This window comes from Balaenoptera physalus (genome assembly GCF_965194825.1).
Source record: "Balaenoptera physalus genome assembly, chromosome: 7".
Taxonomy (NCBI): domain Eukaryota; kingdom Metazoa; phylum Chordata; class Mammalia; order Artiodactyla; family Balaenopteridae; genus Balaenoptera; species Balaenoptera physalus.
Genome location: NC_138886.1, coordinates 42,824,200 through 42,840,776, shown reverse-complemented (window position 1 = coordinate 42,840,776; position 16,577 = coordinate 42,824,200). Strand labels below are relative to the sequence as shown.

The window sequence follows — 16,577 nt, the reverse complement described above, 5'->3', positions numbered from 1 at the left end:
CCATTTTGTCCTTGGATAATAAAAGTTAATGGCATTCTGCTTTATTTTTAATAAATATTACTATATATTTTGTGATTCTGTCCATAGAAGAGAAAAGTTAGGTCATTAGAGTATCTTTACACTTTTTTGTTCAAGGCTAAATATTTGTTACATGGAAGTTAATCTATCTTAATTAGAGTTATTAATGACTGACTAGCTTGGATTTCACATTAGATATTCTTCTAATCAAACGCTTAGATATAGATACTTTTATATTTAAGATGTGAGGTCTTAAATTAACAAATGAGTATCATTCTGTAGAATTTAAGTATACTTATTCTTAACTTTAATTCATTTAACAAGTATTTACCAAGTGTTTTGTTGTGTGGAAGGCACTACTGTAGGATACCAAGAGGAATTGGCATGGCTATTCCCCTTGAGAGATTGATATATAAGTACAGAAAGTAGAAAACAATGGGTTGTTGAGAATCACAGAAAAAGTTATAGTTGTAGAAAACTATGAAAAGGAAAGAAGGGATTAATGATTAACTCCTGAGAGACGTACATGAATTATAATTAAAATATAATAATGTGGAAATGAGTGGGGAAGGGCAATCTTAAATGGAAGGAATTGCATAACAAAGATAAGGAGGCATGAATGCACAGGATTTGTACAGGTCTATAAAAGACTAGGGGTTTGACTGGAATGTAGTGTGCATGTTGGAATATGAAATTTGAAAGGTTAAGTCCACATTGGGATAGTTGCTCGCTCATTGTCTTGCCCCCATTTATATAAATTTTATCTTCATCTTTAATATCATCTATTTCTTTCTTCCTCTCTCAGAACATTTGGTGTTCTTCTGTTTTAAGACCATTTACTGCATCAGCTCTTCTCACTCAGAACCTCTTGCCATTGATCATCTGTCTCTCATGTTTTCTCTTCATTCATTTCTTAAACTTTCCTTTAACCTTGCATATTTCTCTAGTTCAGCCCTACCCTTCAGAAAGAAAGCTTTTGGGGAAAATTGTGACCTCTGGAAAACACTCTGCAGCCAGTCTAGAAAGAGTTAACCACACTCTTCATGCCCTTAGTCTGCAGTGTACATCTGGTGGTTTTTTTTTTTTTTTTGGGTACCTATCACAGTGCAGTAGTTATCTTTTAACATTACATTTCCCATGTGATTGGTATCTCCTTAAGAGTAAAGAATGACTTACTCATTTGTGCATTTTCAGTTTTACCTTCTCATTGGTAAATAATAGTCCAATAAATGTCTTGATGGAAAAAAAATGAAAATTACAGAGAGAATGTAGAAGTAAAATAGGCTAAATCTGATAACTGATTTGACAGGTAACTATATCTATGTGTGTAAGGGGGGGAATAAGGAAGAGTTAATATTATTTTATAGTCCAGAGTGCCAATAGCTGGAAGTTCCTGAAAAAAGGACACACAGAGAAGTGGGTGTGGAGGGTTCAGAGTTCAATCTAGCAATTTAAGGCACCATCCGACATCATTACAGAAATATGTAGTAGATATTTAAAATTTTGGGGACTAGAGCTTAAGAAAACAATCACAGCTAGAGATAGTATTGACAGTTGTCACACAGTAAAGGATAGTGTCACAATCATAGGTAATTAGTTTTACAAATATAAAAATACTTAAGTGTTTATACTTGGACACACCTTAGGTTTAAAAAAATTATTAAACCCAAAGTACAATTTGCAATGTAAACAAAGAATGTGATTTTTAAATATAAGGATTAATCATATGTGACACCTAATAATTTTAGTACTGTCTTCTTACAACCACTTCTGCAACTATGCCCAACATTTCTGTAAAGCTAAGTATCTATTGAAAGCTTTCATTTGATTAACCTTGAAAAGCTGGTGATTAATTTTTCAGTAGAAATATATTTTTGCTTCACAAACTCAATCATGGTATGTACTTGGGACCACATATCCAGGAAAGCCAACTTCTTTAAGTTAAGTGTATACGTCACAGCTGTATGTGTGTTTTTTGCATATATGACCTGTATGATTATGTATTTTCTGAGAGAAACCAGTTATTATCTTGTAAACATACTTTTAAGACAGCAAGTTTGTAAGAAAAATATTCTTCTCTTGGAAGCCAAATAACTTGATTGGTTTCCAGAAAGTTAAGATGGAAATTGGTATCTGTATGTCTATCTTACCTATCTCTAAGAAGAATGTGAAAATATAAAAATTTATTACAATAGTATGGAGGGAGATAATTTCATTGTTCTGAGGCTGTAATCAAACAATTAAACATATATTTTCTTTTAAAGCATTTTAAAGTGTATTGTTTAATCTTTTATGTAGATCACTCCTTTCCCTGAAGCCAGAAGATGAGGACTATCAAATGTGTGAAGGAATTGATTTTGAAGAAATTATAAAAAATGATGGCACTTTTCTCAAGAAGAAATGTAGATCTATAAACCCTTCCAAGAAGCCATTTATCATTAATATTGTCCCAGAAAAAGATAATTTGACATCTGTGCAAGTGTATTCAGAAGATGGTTGGGACTTACCATATATAATGCATTTGTGGCCACCTATTCTACTCCGAAATCTTCTTCCTTACAAAATTGCTTATTATATAGAGGTATTCTGGAATTTTTTAATGCCCTCCTGTCTTTGATTTTGTAGTTTTAGTTATTTAAAGTTATGAACAATAAAACAATGTTTTAAAATTCTAATAAAAATTATAGTACTGGTGAATAGACAGTACAGATATTCTTCAAATGGAAAAGAAATCATGTTATATGAAAGAAGATTAAAAAAATTTTTTTTCCACTGATTTACCTTAGAAATCTGGTTACTAAGTTGAATATAATTCATATGCACAAATATGATATGCCATTTTAAAAATCATTTATGAAAGTAATAGATACTCCTGTAGAAAATTTTAGAAAATAAAGATTATTAATATTGTCTATAATCACATATTCTGAAGGTAGCACTTCTGATGAAGTTATTTCAGTTCTAAAATATATATTTATATTATATATATTTTTTTCAGTCTTTTCCATGCATGTATATTTCATGTATGTTTAAAAGATGGATACTAACTTTTCAAACATGTATGAGAATTAGTATTAAAATAATAGTACTAGACTTAAAACTTGCTACGTTATATTATTCTTGTGCTAATTTTCTAAAAGGATTTTATACCCTATAAAGATGCTTTTTCTTTTAAATACTCTTTGTTTTAAGATATTACATCTGATTCCTTCCTGTTGCTATAACAGGAATCTCTCCATCTTAGGATTTTAAGTAAATATTCCATTTGCCATTGCTTGTCAAATATAAGAAAGTAGTTCTTCATTGTAGTATATTATTCGTTTTATTGCAGTCTGTTAATTATTAATTATTGCGATTTACTATATGTTTACACTTTTCTGTTGAATTTTTTTTCGGAGTGGGGGAGTGAACACATCTATGGTTTAAGAATATCTGTTTTCCATATGGTTGACAGATAACATAGTGGTTAAGAATTTACACTTTGCTGTCAGATAGATTTGAGATTGAATCCTACCTCTATCACTAACTAGCGCTATGTCTTTAGGTAAGCTACATTATCTTTCTAAATCATTTGTCCTAGCCTATAAAAGGGAGATAGTAATAAAACTTTCATGATTGGGATATGGGGAAAATCAAATTAAATAATGTTTATAAAGGACTTAGCACAGTGCTTGACAGGCACATGGTTCCCATTTATTTACCTCTCTAGCACCACCAGTACTACTCTTCTATTTTGTGGAACATGTCAAGTGTTGATAGCTTACATTGTTTTTGCTTTAAGTAATTTAAAATCTTAAGGTGAAGAGATTCCTATGTTATAGCAGGAGGGAACCAGATTAGAGTTGCTGGATAAACAGGTGAAATACCCAGATGGACTGTCTATCTATGTTGCATTTTAATAGAACTTTTAACTTGATGCTTTTAGGGATCACATTCTGTTTGCTAGTTTCCAAAGGATATAATCACTTTTTAGAAAGACAGTTTAGCTGCGGTGTGGAGAAGGGCTTAGAGGAGATAAGAGCAGTTAGGAGACTCTTAAAGGGAGAGGTCACAGTGACATGAACTAAGGTAATGCAAGTGTGGGTGGAGAGAAATGAACAGTTTTGAGAGCTACGTAAGATGCAGTATAAACTGTGATTGGAAATGGGTTATGAGAGTTTGTTTAAAATAAAAAATGAGAGTTAGTAGGGATTGCTTATTTTGGATTACGTACATTTTTCATTATTTTGTAGTTTTCACAACTAAAATCACTGGTGGATAAGATTTTTGTTTTACTAATTATAGTGTTTTATAATCTTCATTAGTGCCAGCAGAATTCCACACTATATTATTTAATTTTATTTTCACAATAGTCCTTTGAAGTAGATCATTTAGACCATTTTACAAATACAGTAACTCAAATCTCAATTTATAGAAATTTACACAGTTGACAGAGTTAGAACTTGAACATAAGTCTTCTTTTTCTGACAGAGATATTTCAGAATCATTTGTATAGCATTTGGAATCATTAAATAGAATATTTTGGTGTATTATTCTGAAACATTAAAAATTTACTGTATTTTTTTTTATTATAGGGCATTGAACATAGAGTTTTTACTCTACATGAAGGCCATTCAGCCCAGATTTGTACTGTACAGTTGGATAAAGCCAGGCTGCATTTAAAATTACTTGACTATCTTAATCATGATTGGAAAAGTGAATATCATATGAAACCTAATCAACAAGATATTAGTTTCATCAGTTTTACTTGTGTTACAGAAATAGAAAAGACTGATTTAGATATTGCTATCCATGTGACTTATAATACTGGCCAGACAGTTATGGCATTTCATAGTCCTTACTGGATGGTCAATAAAACTGGTCGAATGTTACAGTATAAAGCAGATGGAATTCATCGAAAGCATCCACCTAATTATAAAAAGCCAGTTCTCTTTTCTTTTCAGCCAAAGCATTTTTTTAATAACAATAAGGTATGTGAAGTTTTTTTGACTTTCATTCTTCTTTATCTACTTATCACTCCTTTTTGTGTGTTTAGAAGAATAAAATATTATGAAATAGGTAGAGATAACATTTGTGAAATATTTTGAGGTTAAAAAGATTAGAATTTAGTCTTGGGAAGGGTTTAGTGCATTAACAGTATAATATTAGTTTAGGCTAAAAAGCAAAAAATATATCAACTTAGGTAGGAATTTTTAAAGGTACCTAAATACTAATATATTTGAAATATTTTTTTCTAGGTTCAGCTTATGGTAACTGATAGTGAATTGTCAGATGAGTTTTCAATTGATACTGTTGGTAGTCATGGAGCTGTTAAATGTAAGGGCCTGAAAATGGAATATCAAGTGAGTTCATTTTTTTTAAGCTCTACTGAGTACTTAATTTTTATAAGGATGTTATGATAATGGAATAGTTTTTGAAATGTTGCTATTTTTTTTTCCCTGTAGGTTGGTGTCACTATAGATCTTAGCAGTTTTAACATTACCAGAATTGTCACATTTACACCCTTTTTTTTGCTTAAAAACAAAAGTAAATATCGTATATCAGTGGCTGAAGAGGGAAGTGATAAATGGCTCTCTCTTGATTTGGAGCAGGTGGGTAGATGAATTTCAAAAAGGTACCTCTTTAGATTTTCATTTTTCCTTGAAGTTTGATACATGAAATCACTATGTAATCTTTTAACTCTCCACCCCCACCTCCCAATTTTGTTTGAGTTCCATGAACATTTGAGTATTTATTTGTATCAGAATAAACCAAGTAAATAATTTAATTATTAAAATCCGAACATTGTCATCTAGGAATGCGTTGCTTGATAAGAGAGGTAGACATTTAATAATTACTAACCAAATGTCGTTAAATACGGCAGTAGAAGACTGGGTAAAGTATAAATGCAGCAAAGAGAAAGAAATTATTTATTCTCTTTAGGAAGCTGTTAGAGATGCCTTTATAGGGTAGGTTAAGCTAATTATTTTAGGAAGACAGTAGTGTCTTAGGAATGAAATTTTGATTCTACTCTATCTGTAGCTATTAGGTCTCTGGGTAAGAGCTTTCTGAAAGACTGCCTGAGGTTAATAGAATACTTCTGAAGAAATTTTATTTTAAGTATGTTAGGATTATTAGAGAAGTGTTTGCTATTTTTATTCATTATGCCTTTTTGCTTTGAAACCATCTTTCTGGAATCATTATTCTTGACGTACATCCTTTGGCATTTCCTTTAGAGCTGATTTGGAGGTAAATACCATCAGTTTGTGTTTATCCATAAAAGTTTTAATCATCACCTTTCTTTTATGATACTTTTTCTTGATAATCAATTCTATTTTTTTTCAACATGTTGTAGCATTTATTATATTCTGGCTTCCATTTTTGTTGAAAATTCTGCTGTGATTCTGTCATTTCTCTGGAGGTTATCTTTCCTTTTTCTCTAGCTGCCTTCACAGTCTTCTCTCTGTCTTTGATGTTCTGCAGTCATACTGCTGTTTGTCTGCATGTGGGTTCCTTTGATATATCCTGCTTGAGAAACTTTATTCCTAGACCTGTGGATTAATATATTTCATACCTTCTGTAAAATTGGCAGCTATTGTCTCTTTAAATACTACCTCTCCTCTGTTCGTCCATTTCCTCTTTCTGGGTCTTTAATCAGATTTGTTCTAGACCTTCATATTCTTTCTTCCATATATCTTATTATCTTTTTTATATTTTCTATCTGTATAACTCTTTGCTTCATTCTGGATAAATTCTACATATATATTTTTCATAGATTTTCACTTTTACTATATATATTATACAGTATATATATATATATGCTATTTGAGCCTTCAACTGAGCTTTTTATTTGAATAATTATATTTCTCATTTCTAGAAGTTGTACCTTTTTTCATGTTTGCCTGTTCATTCATTCTTTCAACAATATTTATTGTGTACTCCTTATGTGCCTTGTGATACATCTTTTAACAAAACCACAAGTACCTGTCCTTGTGTAGTTTACATTTCAGTGGGAGTGTGGGGAAATCATTAAATGGATAATACCATAGTCAACTAGTAAAATACATAGTATGTTTAAAGGTGACAGGTCTAATAGGGAAAAAGGAAATAAGACAGGCTAAGAGGTGTTAAGAGTTCTAATGAGCAAGAAGTGGGCTATAATTTTACATAAGGTGGTCAAGAATAGGACTTACTGAGGTCACATTTGAACAAACTTGGAGAAAATGTGAGAGGTACACTTGTCAAGAGTTCAGCTGAGTTGGAGCTGAGCTGCCAGGCACAGGAATAGCTGATAAAGACAACAAGCCAAAATGAAAGTAACACTCAGGACTTTAATCACTTACTGCAATAGTATAAGAGGCTAAACTGAAGAAAGCACCACCTCCCCTTGTACCATTTTTCCTACAGAACAACATTAGTTAGGGGTGAGGTGGATCAGGGAAGGTAGTGTCATTGTCAGGGGAGCCCTGAACAAATAGCTCTTACTGTTTTATGGATCTGGGGGTGGCAGAAAACAAAGGGGAAGGGCTAGGAATGGGAAAGTACTGAGCACCGAGTCAGAGTAGAGAAAAAGCATCTTCAAGTTCCGCCTCTCTCCTCGCTAAAGAGGTCCTGCAGAGGTTCCTGAGGAAGGCCTCTGCCAAAGGCCCTGATAAAGAGGCCTCTGAACAAAGATGCCTGTAGTAGGAATGCAGATATTTGTAAGGGCATGGCTAGAAGTGGGGGCTGAGTTCTTGAGAATGCAGTGCACTGGCTGTGCACCTAGTCTGGTATGGGGAGGTCAGCTTTGCCCTGTGAGACCTGCCAGGTAAAGGTAAAGCCTTTGTAATTACCAGTGGTCTGACCTCAAAAATTACACATAGGTTTTTAGCCAGGAGCTGGACCCCTCAGCAGTGTGGATATCTGGGGAAAGAGCATTAAAGACAAAGGATCAGCCAGGGTAGGTGCCCTAAAATGGGAGAATATTTGGCATGGTTGAGGGATAGCAAAAGAGGCCAATATTATTGGAGAGGGAAAAGTATTTAGAAGAGAACAAGGCATAACAGTGATAAAGAGTAATCATGCAGAACTTTGTGAATTACAAGGATTTTAATTTTTGCTCTGAGTGAAATGGAGAGAGCTATTGGAGGGCTCTGAACAGTGATTAAACACAGTAGGCTCTCAATAAATATTTGTTGAATGAATATAGTTTTTTTTTGGCAGATGTTTCATATGTGCTCATTAAGTCTATGGATTCTTGGTTTGTTGGATGTACAGCTCTCTATATATCTAGGTGCCAAGATTATAACTGCAGCTTTGTTTTACTCTATATATTTTCTAGGTATATCTTTTTCCATACTTTTATTTACAGTAGTTCTGTGTCTTGATTTATATGTCAATTGCAGATAAGATTATTGGATCTTCTCTTTTTAAAAACCTAATCTGTAGCTTGTCTTCCAACAGTTAGTTTATATTCACAGTAATTACAATTACAAATGCATAACAACTTATTTTTTATTTTACTTTTTGTTATCAACTTCAGCTTTTCTCTCTTCTGGTTTTGTTTTGTTTTTTTTTTTAACATTTATTTATTTATTTTGGCTGTGCCAGATCTTAGTTGTGGCATGCGGGATCTTCGTTGCAGCATGTGGGCTTATAGTTGTGGCATGCAGACTTCTTAGTTGAGGCATGCATGTGGGATCTAGTTCCCCGACTAGGGATCGAACCCGGGCCCCCTGCATTGGGAGCCCAGAGCCTTACCCACTGGACCACCAGGGAAGTCCCTCAGCTTTTCTTAAGATAAATTTCTTTTGCTAATTTAAAATCTTCACATTTTAATTTTGGCTTACAGTAGTCAACCTTAACTTAAAATGCATATTTATGATTATTAGCTGTGTTGATTTGTAAGGAAGGCTTACAAATAAGCAAGGCTTGGGGTTTTCAGAGAGAACATCATTTTTAGTCTTCTCAGTTCCTCCTGGGAAATATGCTTGGATTAGTATTGCTACTGTATTGACTCCCAGATAAGTTTCCACTGGGTTGCAAGAAGCCCCAAGTGGGAGTTTTCTCAGCCTGTTATAGCCTTAACCATGTCCCATGTCTAGTTCCATTAATTACTTTTTATGGTTGAATAAAACTGACTTTATCAACCTAAGGCACTTGACTCTAACATCTAGCTTCTTCTGCAGTGCCCTCAGGTCATCTGGTGATGATCGTGATGAGCACACGAGCAGTCTCATTGAATTATGTGACGTTACCAGCCTGGTCAGAGTCGGATCACACTAAGACCTGATTTACATAATAGTTTACAGGCAAGGCTGGCTCTCCATTCCTGTTCTTTTAGCTCTTTTCTTTGTTTCCAGCTCCTGTTGTCTGGTCTTCTTTCTGAGTGCATTGAGTGTCTCCTATTCCATTAGTTTGGTTTCCAGATCACTGATGTCCAGGTTGTTTCTTAAGATTTTGAGCCTGTTTTCTACTCTGAACTTTAGACTTTAGATACTTCTCTTGGTTTTTGCTTTTGTTTTTGCTTTTTTAATCCTTATTTGACTTCCAGGACTCTGGATTTAATATATGTCCTGACTTGACATTTGTGTGTACTTTGACTACTGCTTAATTACTAAGTGATGCCCACAACCCAATTATAATTTTTAGTAACTGAACATTCCCCTGTTTTAAACTGATCACTTGGCTCAGTTTACTTACTTTTTTCCAACCCGTCTCTAGATCTGGACCACACTAACATCTCTTCACAGCACTCTATCAATAGCTCTTCAACTTACTACCCATTACTGTTTGTGTTCAAAGTGCCCCCAAGTGGCACCCCATCTTGAAGTCAACAGTTTATAGCTAAGCAGTCCAGTAACCAGAGCAGTGTTGAAAGAGGTTTAAGACTATTTTAAGTCTACTCTGATGGGTTTATTAAAATGATAAAGGTCTTTATGGTGAAATCAGTTTTACTTAAATAAATATATGTAATATATGTTTTAGTGTATCCCCTTTTGGCCTGAGGATGCTTCTAATAAACTTCTTATTCAAGTTGAAAGAAGTGAAGGCTCTCCCAAAAAGATACATTTTAACAAGCAAGAAAGTTGTATTTTATTGCGTCTGGATAATGAGGTAAGTGATTCTTTTGTGTGTGTGATTAGAGAAGCTAATATATACTTACTAATTTTTTTTTTATTAAATGGTTTTTTTTCTTTGTTTCACCAAAAATGAACAAACATTTCTCTTTGCAAAGGGAAAAAGTTCTAAAAGGAAGCAAGAGACATAAAACAATTTAACTGTTATATGGAAAGTTAGAGCAGGGGTCCCCAACCTGGGGGCCGTGGACTGGTACTGGTCCTCAGCCTGTTAGGAACCGGGCCGCACTGCAGGAGGTGTCAGGCAAGCAAGCAAAGCTTCATGTGCCGCTCCCCATGGCTCGCATTACTGACCGAACCATCGCTCACATCACTGTCTGAACATTCCCTCCTCCCCCCCGCCGTTGGGGGACCGCTGAGTTAAAGTGCCTAGAATACTACAATATACCACATCTTGAATTTGACCCATCTGTATATGATAATTGAGAGTCATGGTTTTCCAGAAATGCAGTATAAAATCCTGAATTACTTTCCAAATCATCAAAAAATATATTAAGTTATGAATAGTTTTTATCATTAAATGTTATTGGTTAGTGTTCTTTGGAAAATGATCACATTAGAGAATATTTTCTTTTCCTTTTTTCTAGCTTGGAGGTATTATAGCAGAAGTTAATTTGGCTGAGCACTCTACAGTTATTACATTTTCAGATTATCGTGATGGAGCAGCTACATTCCTGTTAATAAATCACACCAAGAATGACATTGTTCAGTACAAGCAAAGGTGAGAAGATTATTACAAATACAGTATCCCCTGATTTTAGCAGAGTCTAGGTGATGAGACATTGACTTTATGATAATTTCCTAAGAGTATAAACACCAATAATGGCATTATGGCCATGTAAAACAATGTCCTCATTAAAAAAAAAAAAAAGTATACTGAAGTATATAGGGTTGAAACTGACTTGAGATCTATAATTTACTTTTTTAAAAATTCCAACATAATTGACATATAACATATGAGTTTCAGGTGTCCAATATAATGATTCAATATTTGTATATATTGTAAAATCATCACCACTATAAGTCTAGTTAATATCCATCACCAAACACAGTTAAGATTTTTTTTCTTGTGATGAGAACTTTTAAGATTTACCCTCTTAGCAACTTTCACACATACAATAGAGTATTATTAACTATAGTCACCATGCTGTACCTCGCATCCCCATGATTTATACATTTTATAACTGGAAGTTTGTGCCTTTTGACCACCTTCACTCATTTCAACCACCCCAACCCTGCCTCTAGCAACTACCAATCTGTTCTCTGTATCTGTGTGTTTGTTTTTTTTGGTTGTTTTCTTTTTTCTTTCTTTGTTTTTTTTTAGATTCCACATATAAGTGAGATGATACAGTCTCTGACTTGTTTCACATAGCATAATGCCATTAAGGTCCATCCATGTTGTCTCAAATGGCAAGATTTCTTTATGGCTGAATAATATTTCATTTTATATATACCACATTTTCTATATTCATTCATTCATCAGTGGACAGTTAGGTTGTTTCCATGTCTTGGTGATTATAAATAATGCTGCAGTGAAGATTCATATATTTTTTGAATTAGTGTTTTCATTTCCTTTGAACAGATAATCCAGCTGCTGGATCACATGTTCTGTTTTTAGTTTTTTGAGAAACCTCCATATTATTTTCCATAGTGGCTTCACCAGTTTACTTTCCCACCAACAATACACAAGGGTTCCCTTTTTCTCAACATCCTTGCCAACCCTTATTTCTTTTCTTGTCTTTTTGATAATAAGCACTCTGACAGGTGTGAGGTGATGTCTTATTGTGGTTTTGATTTCCCTGATGATTAGTGATATAATTTACTTTTAAATACTTCAAAAACAGAAAAACCAGAAGAACTGAAGCAAGTATGACAAAAGCTTGATCATTGTGGAATCTGGTGAGGAAATTGTCAGGGTTTAGCATAAGAATTTTGAAAAAAATTTTTTTTAATGAACATAATGTAAATATTGATTCTTCAAATTTTTTTCAAACAGTGGATACCTTTTTCTTGCTGAGGCATGTAGGAAAGGAGTGCTACATTTTTAAGCTTTTCTAAAGACCATATTTATGTCTTGATATTTCAAGACTACTCATTATATCATTTGTTTCAATATACTGTGGTACCTTATCCTCTTAGTACCACTACAATTTATGTAACCTTCTGTTCCTCTATTTATGTGTCCCAGGTTGTCTTGAATTTATTTTGTCTACTTCTTTTAGTTTGTTTTCATGTCATTTATCAGTGGGCCCATATTTATCAGTGCATTTATGCTTTTTTTCCACTGCTAACTGTACACTTCGAATCATTGACTAAAATAGGCATTGATTGAGTGAGAACCCGAAGCTTGAGCTAGCAAATATCTAGAACTCCTCCTTGCCTATCAGTTCTCTCATTTGAGGAAGATGTTGAGAGAGAGTAGAGCCTGTTTTTTATGATTATCCATATTATAAAAATAATAAGTTGGTTGATTAAAACTGACAAAGGCAAACAGAAATGGTTTTTTCTTATTTGTCCTTCAATTCATGTACCTCAACTATCCTTTCCCAAAGAAACTGTCACAGAATTAAAACCTCCAGAAAATGATTTGGGTGACTATTTTCTCGATTCTCTCAAGGATAGTACATAACTGGTAACATTCTAAGATACACAGGAGCTAAGTTAATTCTTTACATACTGTGGATGATGTAGGGCATCGTAGCTTAATTCTCTGACATCTGGTTGAGCCTGGCTGAGGCTGAACTAGAGACTTCTCAGTCTTTTCTTTGGCCTTGACTTTGCACTGTTCTTTATAGTACAGTTCAGATATAAAGTGTTTAGAAATTTTATCTACTGCATTGTTACAGTTGTAAAAGTAAGGGATAAGGGAGAAACTAGAATGTGATCCTGTGTAGAAATTCTGAAACTTAAAAATTACAGTCTTAATGGAAATTTATAAAATTAATACATAGATTAAAGCATTTGTCACATTGTGTTGTTATTTTCTTGTGAGGTTAAGACTTGTACACATAAATAGTTAACATTCTGAGGACTCTGGTTACTTTTTATTTTCTTTGAATTTCCTGAGATAAATTTGAGATGAATTTTTTCATGAGGAATATTCTGCAGTGAACTAAATAGATTAAAATTTATATGAATTAAAGCATTTCTAAATATTTTTAAACCAAATTTATCTGATCAACATGGTTACATTTGATATTTTTTCATAGAAAAATAAGGAATATAGGGCTTTTGTTTCCTCTGCCTTCCCTTCCCTTGGCGTTTTTGCTGTTGTTAATATGGTTTTTAATTGTTTCCTACATATAAAAATAACAACTGTCCATTATTTTTTAAAATTCTGTAGGAAAACTGTGAAAAGAAAAACATAATCCCTGGAATCCCAACACTGTCAGCATTTTGATTCAGTTCTTTTTTACTATTGCTCTCTATCTGTTTATATTTCTGAACCTTTTGTTTTTAACAGCTATTGTGAGCATGTAAATTTGCTTCAAAAACACAATTTTCAATGAATGCATGATATTCCATCATTTAGATGCACTATAATCAAATGTTCTTCTATTGTTGAGAATTTATTTCCAATTTTATAATGTTAGAACCTGTTTGTCTTTTAATAAAAATGTTGAACCCATTTGTAATCCTTATAACAACTAATTTATGATTCTTTGCCATACTTTTTGGTAATATGGACTATTTTCTTCTAAGGATGATTTGGAAAATATACATTTTGTTTCTCTTGTAGGTAATTACTTTTTGTGTTCTTGGAGATTCTGATGCATATTTTACTATTTTATTTTATTTTATTTTATTTTATTTTATTTTATTATTTATTTTATTTTATTATTTTATTTTATTTATTTATTTATTTATTTTTAATTTTATTTTACCGTGTCAGGTCTTAGTTGCGGTGCGCAGGCTCTTTGTCGCGATGCGTGGGCTTTTCTCTAGTAGTGGCACACCAGCTCCAGAGTGTGCAGCCTCAATAGTTGCGGCACACAGGCTCTCTAGTTGTGGCGCACAGGCTCTAGAGTGCATGGGCTCAGTAGTTGCAGTGTGCGGGCTTAGATGCCCCGCGGCATGTGGGATCCTAGTTCCCCGATCAGGGATCGAACCTGTGTCCCCTGCAGTGGAAGGCAGATTCCTAACCACTGGACCACCAGGGAAGTCCCGATTTTGATGCATTTAAAATTTTGAGAGTGAAACAGTTATCTGCTAATTCATCCATGAAAAATTTGGAGTAGTTTACATTTTCTTCAATTTCTCTTTCCAAATTCCCAGTTTCTTATCAATATAATTTGGAATTTTTGACCCAGATTAATATAAAATGGTTAGTTTCTCAAAAATATGTTCTTGAAGGTATTTGCATTGATTCATAGCATATTAACAACAAGTTAATTTATTTGATTGGTTTAGTTGTTTAATATTTCTACATCCTAGTTCTTAAAATTTTATTTTGAGTCCTCTCTGGCTTGGTTGGAACAAGTAAGGGTTTGTGGATAATATGTTACGCTATTGCTTATTTGAAAATGTCTTTCTCTTGCAAATTAACAATTTGACATAAAATTTTAAGTCATAACTTCTTGCCTCAAAATTGGAGCCATTGCTCCATTGTTTTCTGGCATTCAGTATTACAGAAAAGTGTAAGAACAGTCTTACTTTTATTTCTTCATGCGTAACTGTGATTGTCCTAGATGTTTATAGGCAGGTTTTCCTCTATTTTCTTAAAATTTGAACATTTTACAAAGATCTATCTAGGATGATATTCTGTTACCATTAATTTAGTCTGATACCCAATGAAGTCTAATCTGCAGAGTCAGCTTCTTCAGCTCAGAAAAGTTATATTTTATTATTTCTTTGGTTTGTAACTTCTCCATTTTCTTTTGGGGAATCGTTTTATGAGTTGACTGACTTTCTTAGATTTGTATCCCATGTCTTATGGTTTTTAGAAATAATTGAGCTGTATTGTCTTTGCCACAGTAAAACCAATACTTAGGAAAGGGTTACCAATTAAATTCTCTTAGATTTGGTATAGATAAGATAAAGTAAGTGGAATAATTTTCTTTTATAATTAATTTGTATTAAAACAAAAGTTGACAAAGTAGTTTCAGAAACCTGGAGATATTTATTTCCTAACTAGGACAAATATTTCCCTTGAAATATTCTCATTATTTTCTCAGAAAACCAACTTTTTTACTGTATAAGGAAAATTTTCAGTCTACTCTTAATTAGAACTATCACAAATCTCAATTAATGGACTCAGAATTAATGAAGTATTATTTTGGAGTCTTTAAATAATCGTATACTTGCACTTACTTTAATGCATATTTTTACTATTTATGTCAGTTCCCTCTGTGAAATAGAAGATTCCCTCCCTCCTGGAAAAGCAGTTTTTTATACGTGGGCTGATCCAGTGGGCTCTAGAAAGCTGAAGTGGAGATGTGGAAAAAGCCACGGTGAAGTAACACAAAAGGATGTATGTACTGGATTGATTATTATGGTGTTCTCAGCAGTCTTTTATTTACTTATTTATTTTTTGAGTTACTCTCTTTCAGCCTTACTAGTTTTGAGGCCTCTTTTGTGTTTCCACTTCTTAAAAACTGCCAAAGATTTTTAAAGCAGTATTCAAACTTTAACTTAACCAAAAATGTTTAAAACTGGAAACAGTCTTATTTTGTCTGCCTTTTTATTTGCTTCTGTTATGTTATAAAGGGTAAACTTAGGTACTTTCGGCATTCAATTTATAAACCTATATAAATACATTCTTTGCATTGAAAGTCATCTCAAGTCAATTTAGCTTCTGTGAAGGACATTTAGGGATCTATTAATGAAAGAATTTATCTCTGGATGGCAAACTATTGTTTTTTATAATAATAAAGTTAGGTATAAACATTCTCCAGTAACATATTAAATGGCTTGCAGAAATTGTTTTATTAAAGTTTTGTTGGTCTTTCAAAATTTATCTTAATTTGTTCCCTATTCCAGTGTCTTTTTTTCTTGCCACTAGTTATTATTTCTCTTATCAAATGAGTAAATGAATGAGTATTGAATTTTTATTAATTTTTATGACTTTTTGTAATCTTTTGAGATGATTATATATTATTTGGGCTTTGTCCTATTTGGTTGGTTTTTTAATATTAGACCAACCTTGTGTTTTTGGAGTTGACTTGCCAGTGTTTTAAGACTTTTGCTTGTATTCATGAGAGAAGTTGGCCTGTAACTTTCCTGCTTTGTAATGTCCTAACCAGATTTTGATGTTAAGGTCATTCTAATACATGCTGGGAAATATCTACGATTTTCCTATTGTCTGGAAGAGCTTATGTAAGATTGGTATGATTTCTAGAATGTTTGGAATGTTTGCTAGAGCTCACCAGTGAAGCCAAGCCATCTTAACCTGCAGTAGTCTTTGTAGGAAGGTTTTAAATTATGAATGCTATTTTATTATTATATGTAGAGCAATTCAGCTTT

The 16,577-nt window shown here is 33.1% G+C and overlaps 1 protein-coding gene across 4 annotated transcripts in view; it reads left to right on the top strand.

Annotated features, from left to right (window-relative positions):
* Nucleotides 1-16,577, top strand: part of VPS13A (vacuolar protein sorting 13 homolog A) — a 265,169-nt gene that overhangs the window by 193,789 nt on the left and 54,803 nt on the right. For all 4 annotated transcript variants that reach the window (XR_014266082.1, XM_082470763.1, XM_082470764.1 and 1 more), the window contains exons 47-53: nt 2,317-2,599; nt 4,593-4,988; nt 5,256-5,360; nt 5,463-5,609; nt 9,964-10,092; nt 10,703-10,836; nt 15,456-15,585. Coding sequence is in view for 3 of the 4 variants with exons in the window: in XM_082470763.1 (XP_082326889.1) it covers nt 2,317-2,599; nt 4,593-4,988; nt 5,256-5,360; nt 5,463-5,609; nt 9,964-10,092; nt 10,703-10,836; nt 15,456-15,585 (1,324 nt within the window). In the remaining variant the exon portion in view is untranslated. The remainder of the gene's footprint in view (nt 1-2,316; nt 2,600-4,592; nt 4,989-5,255; nt 5,361-5,462; nt 5,610-9,963; nt 10,093-10,702; nt 10,837-15,455; nt 15,586-16,577) is intronic.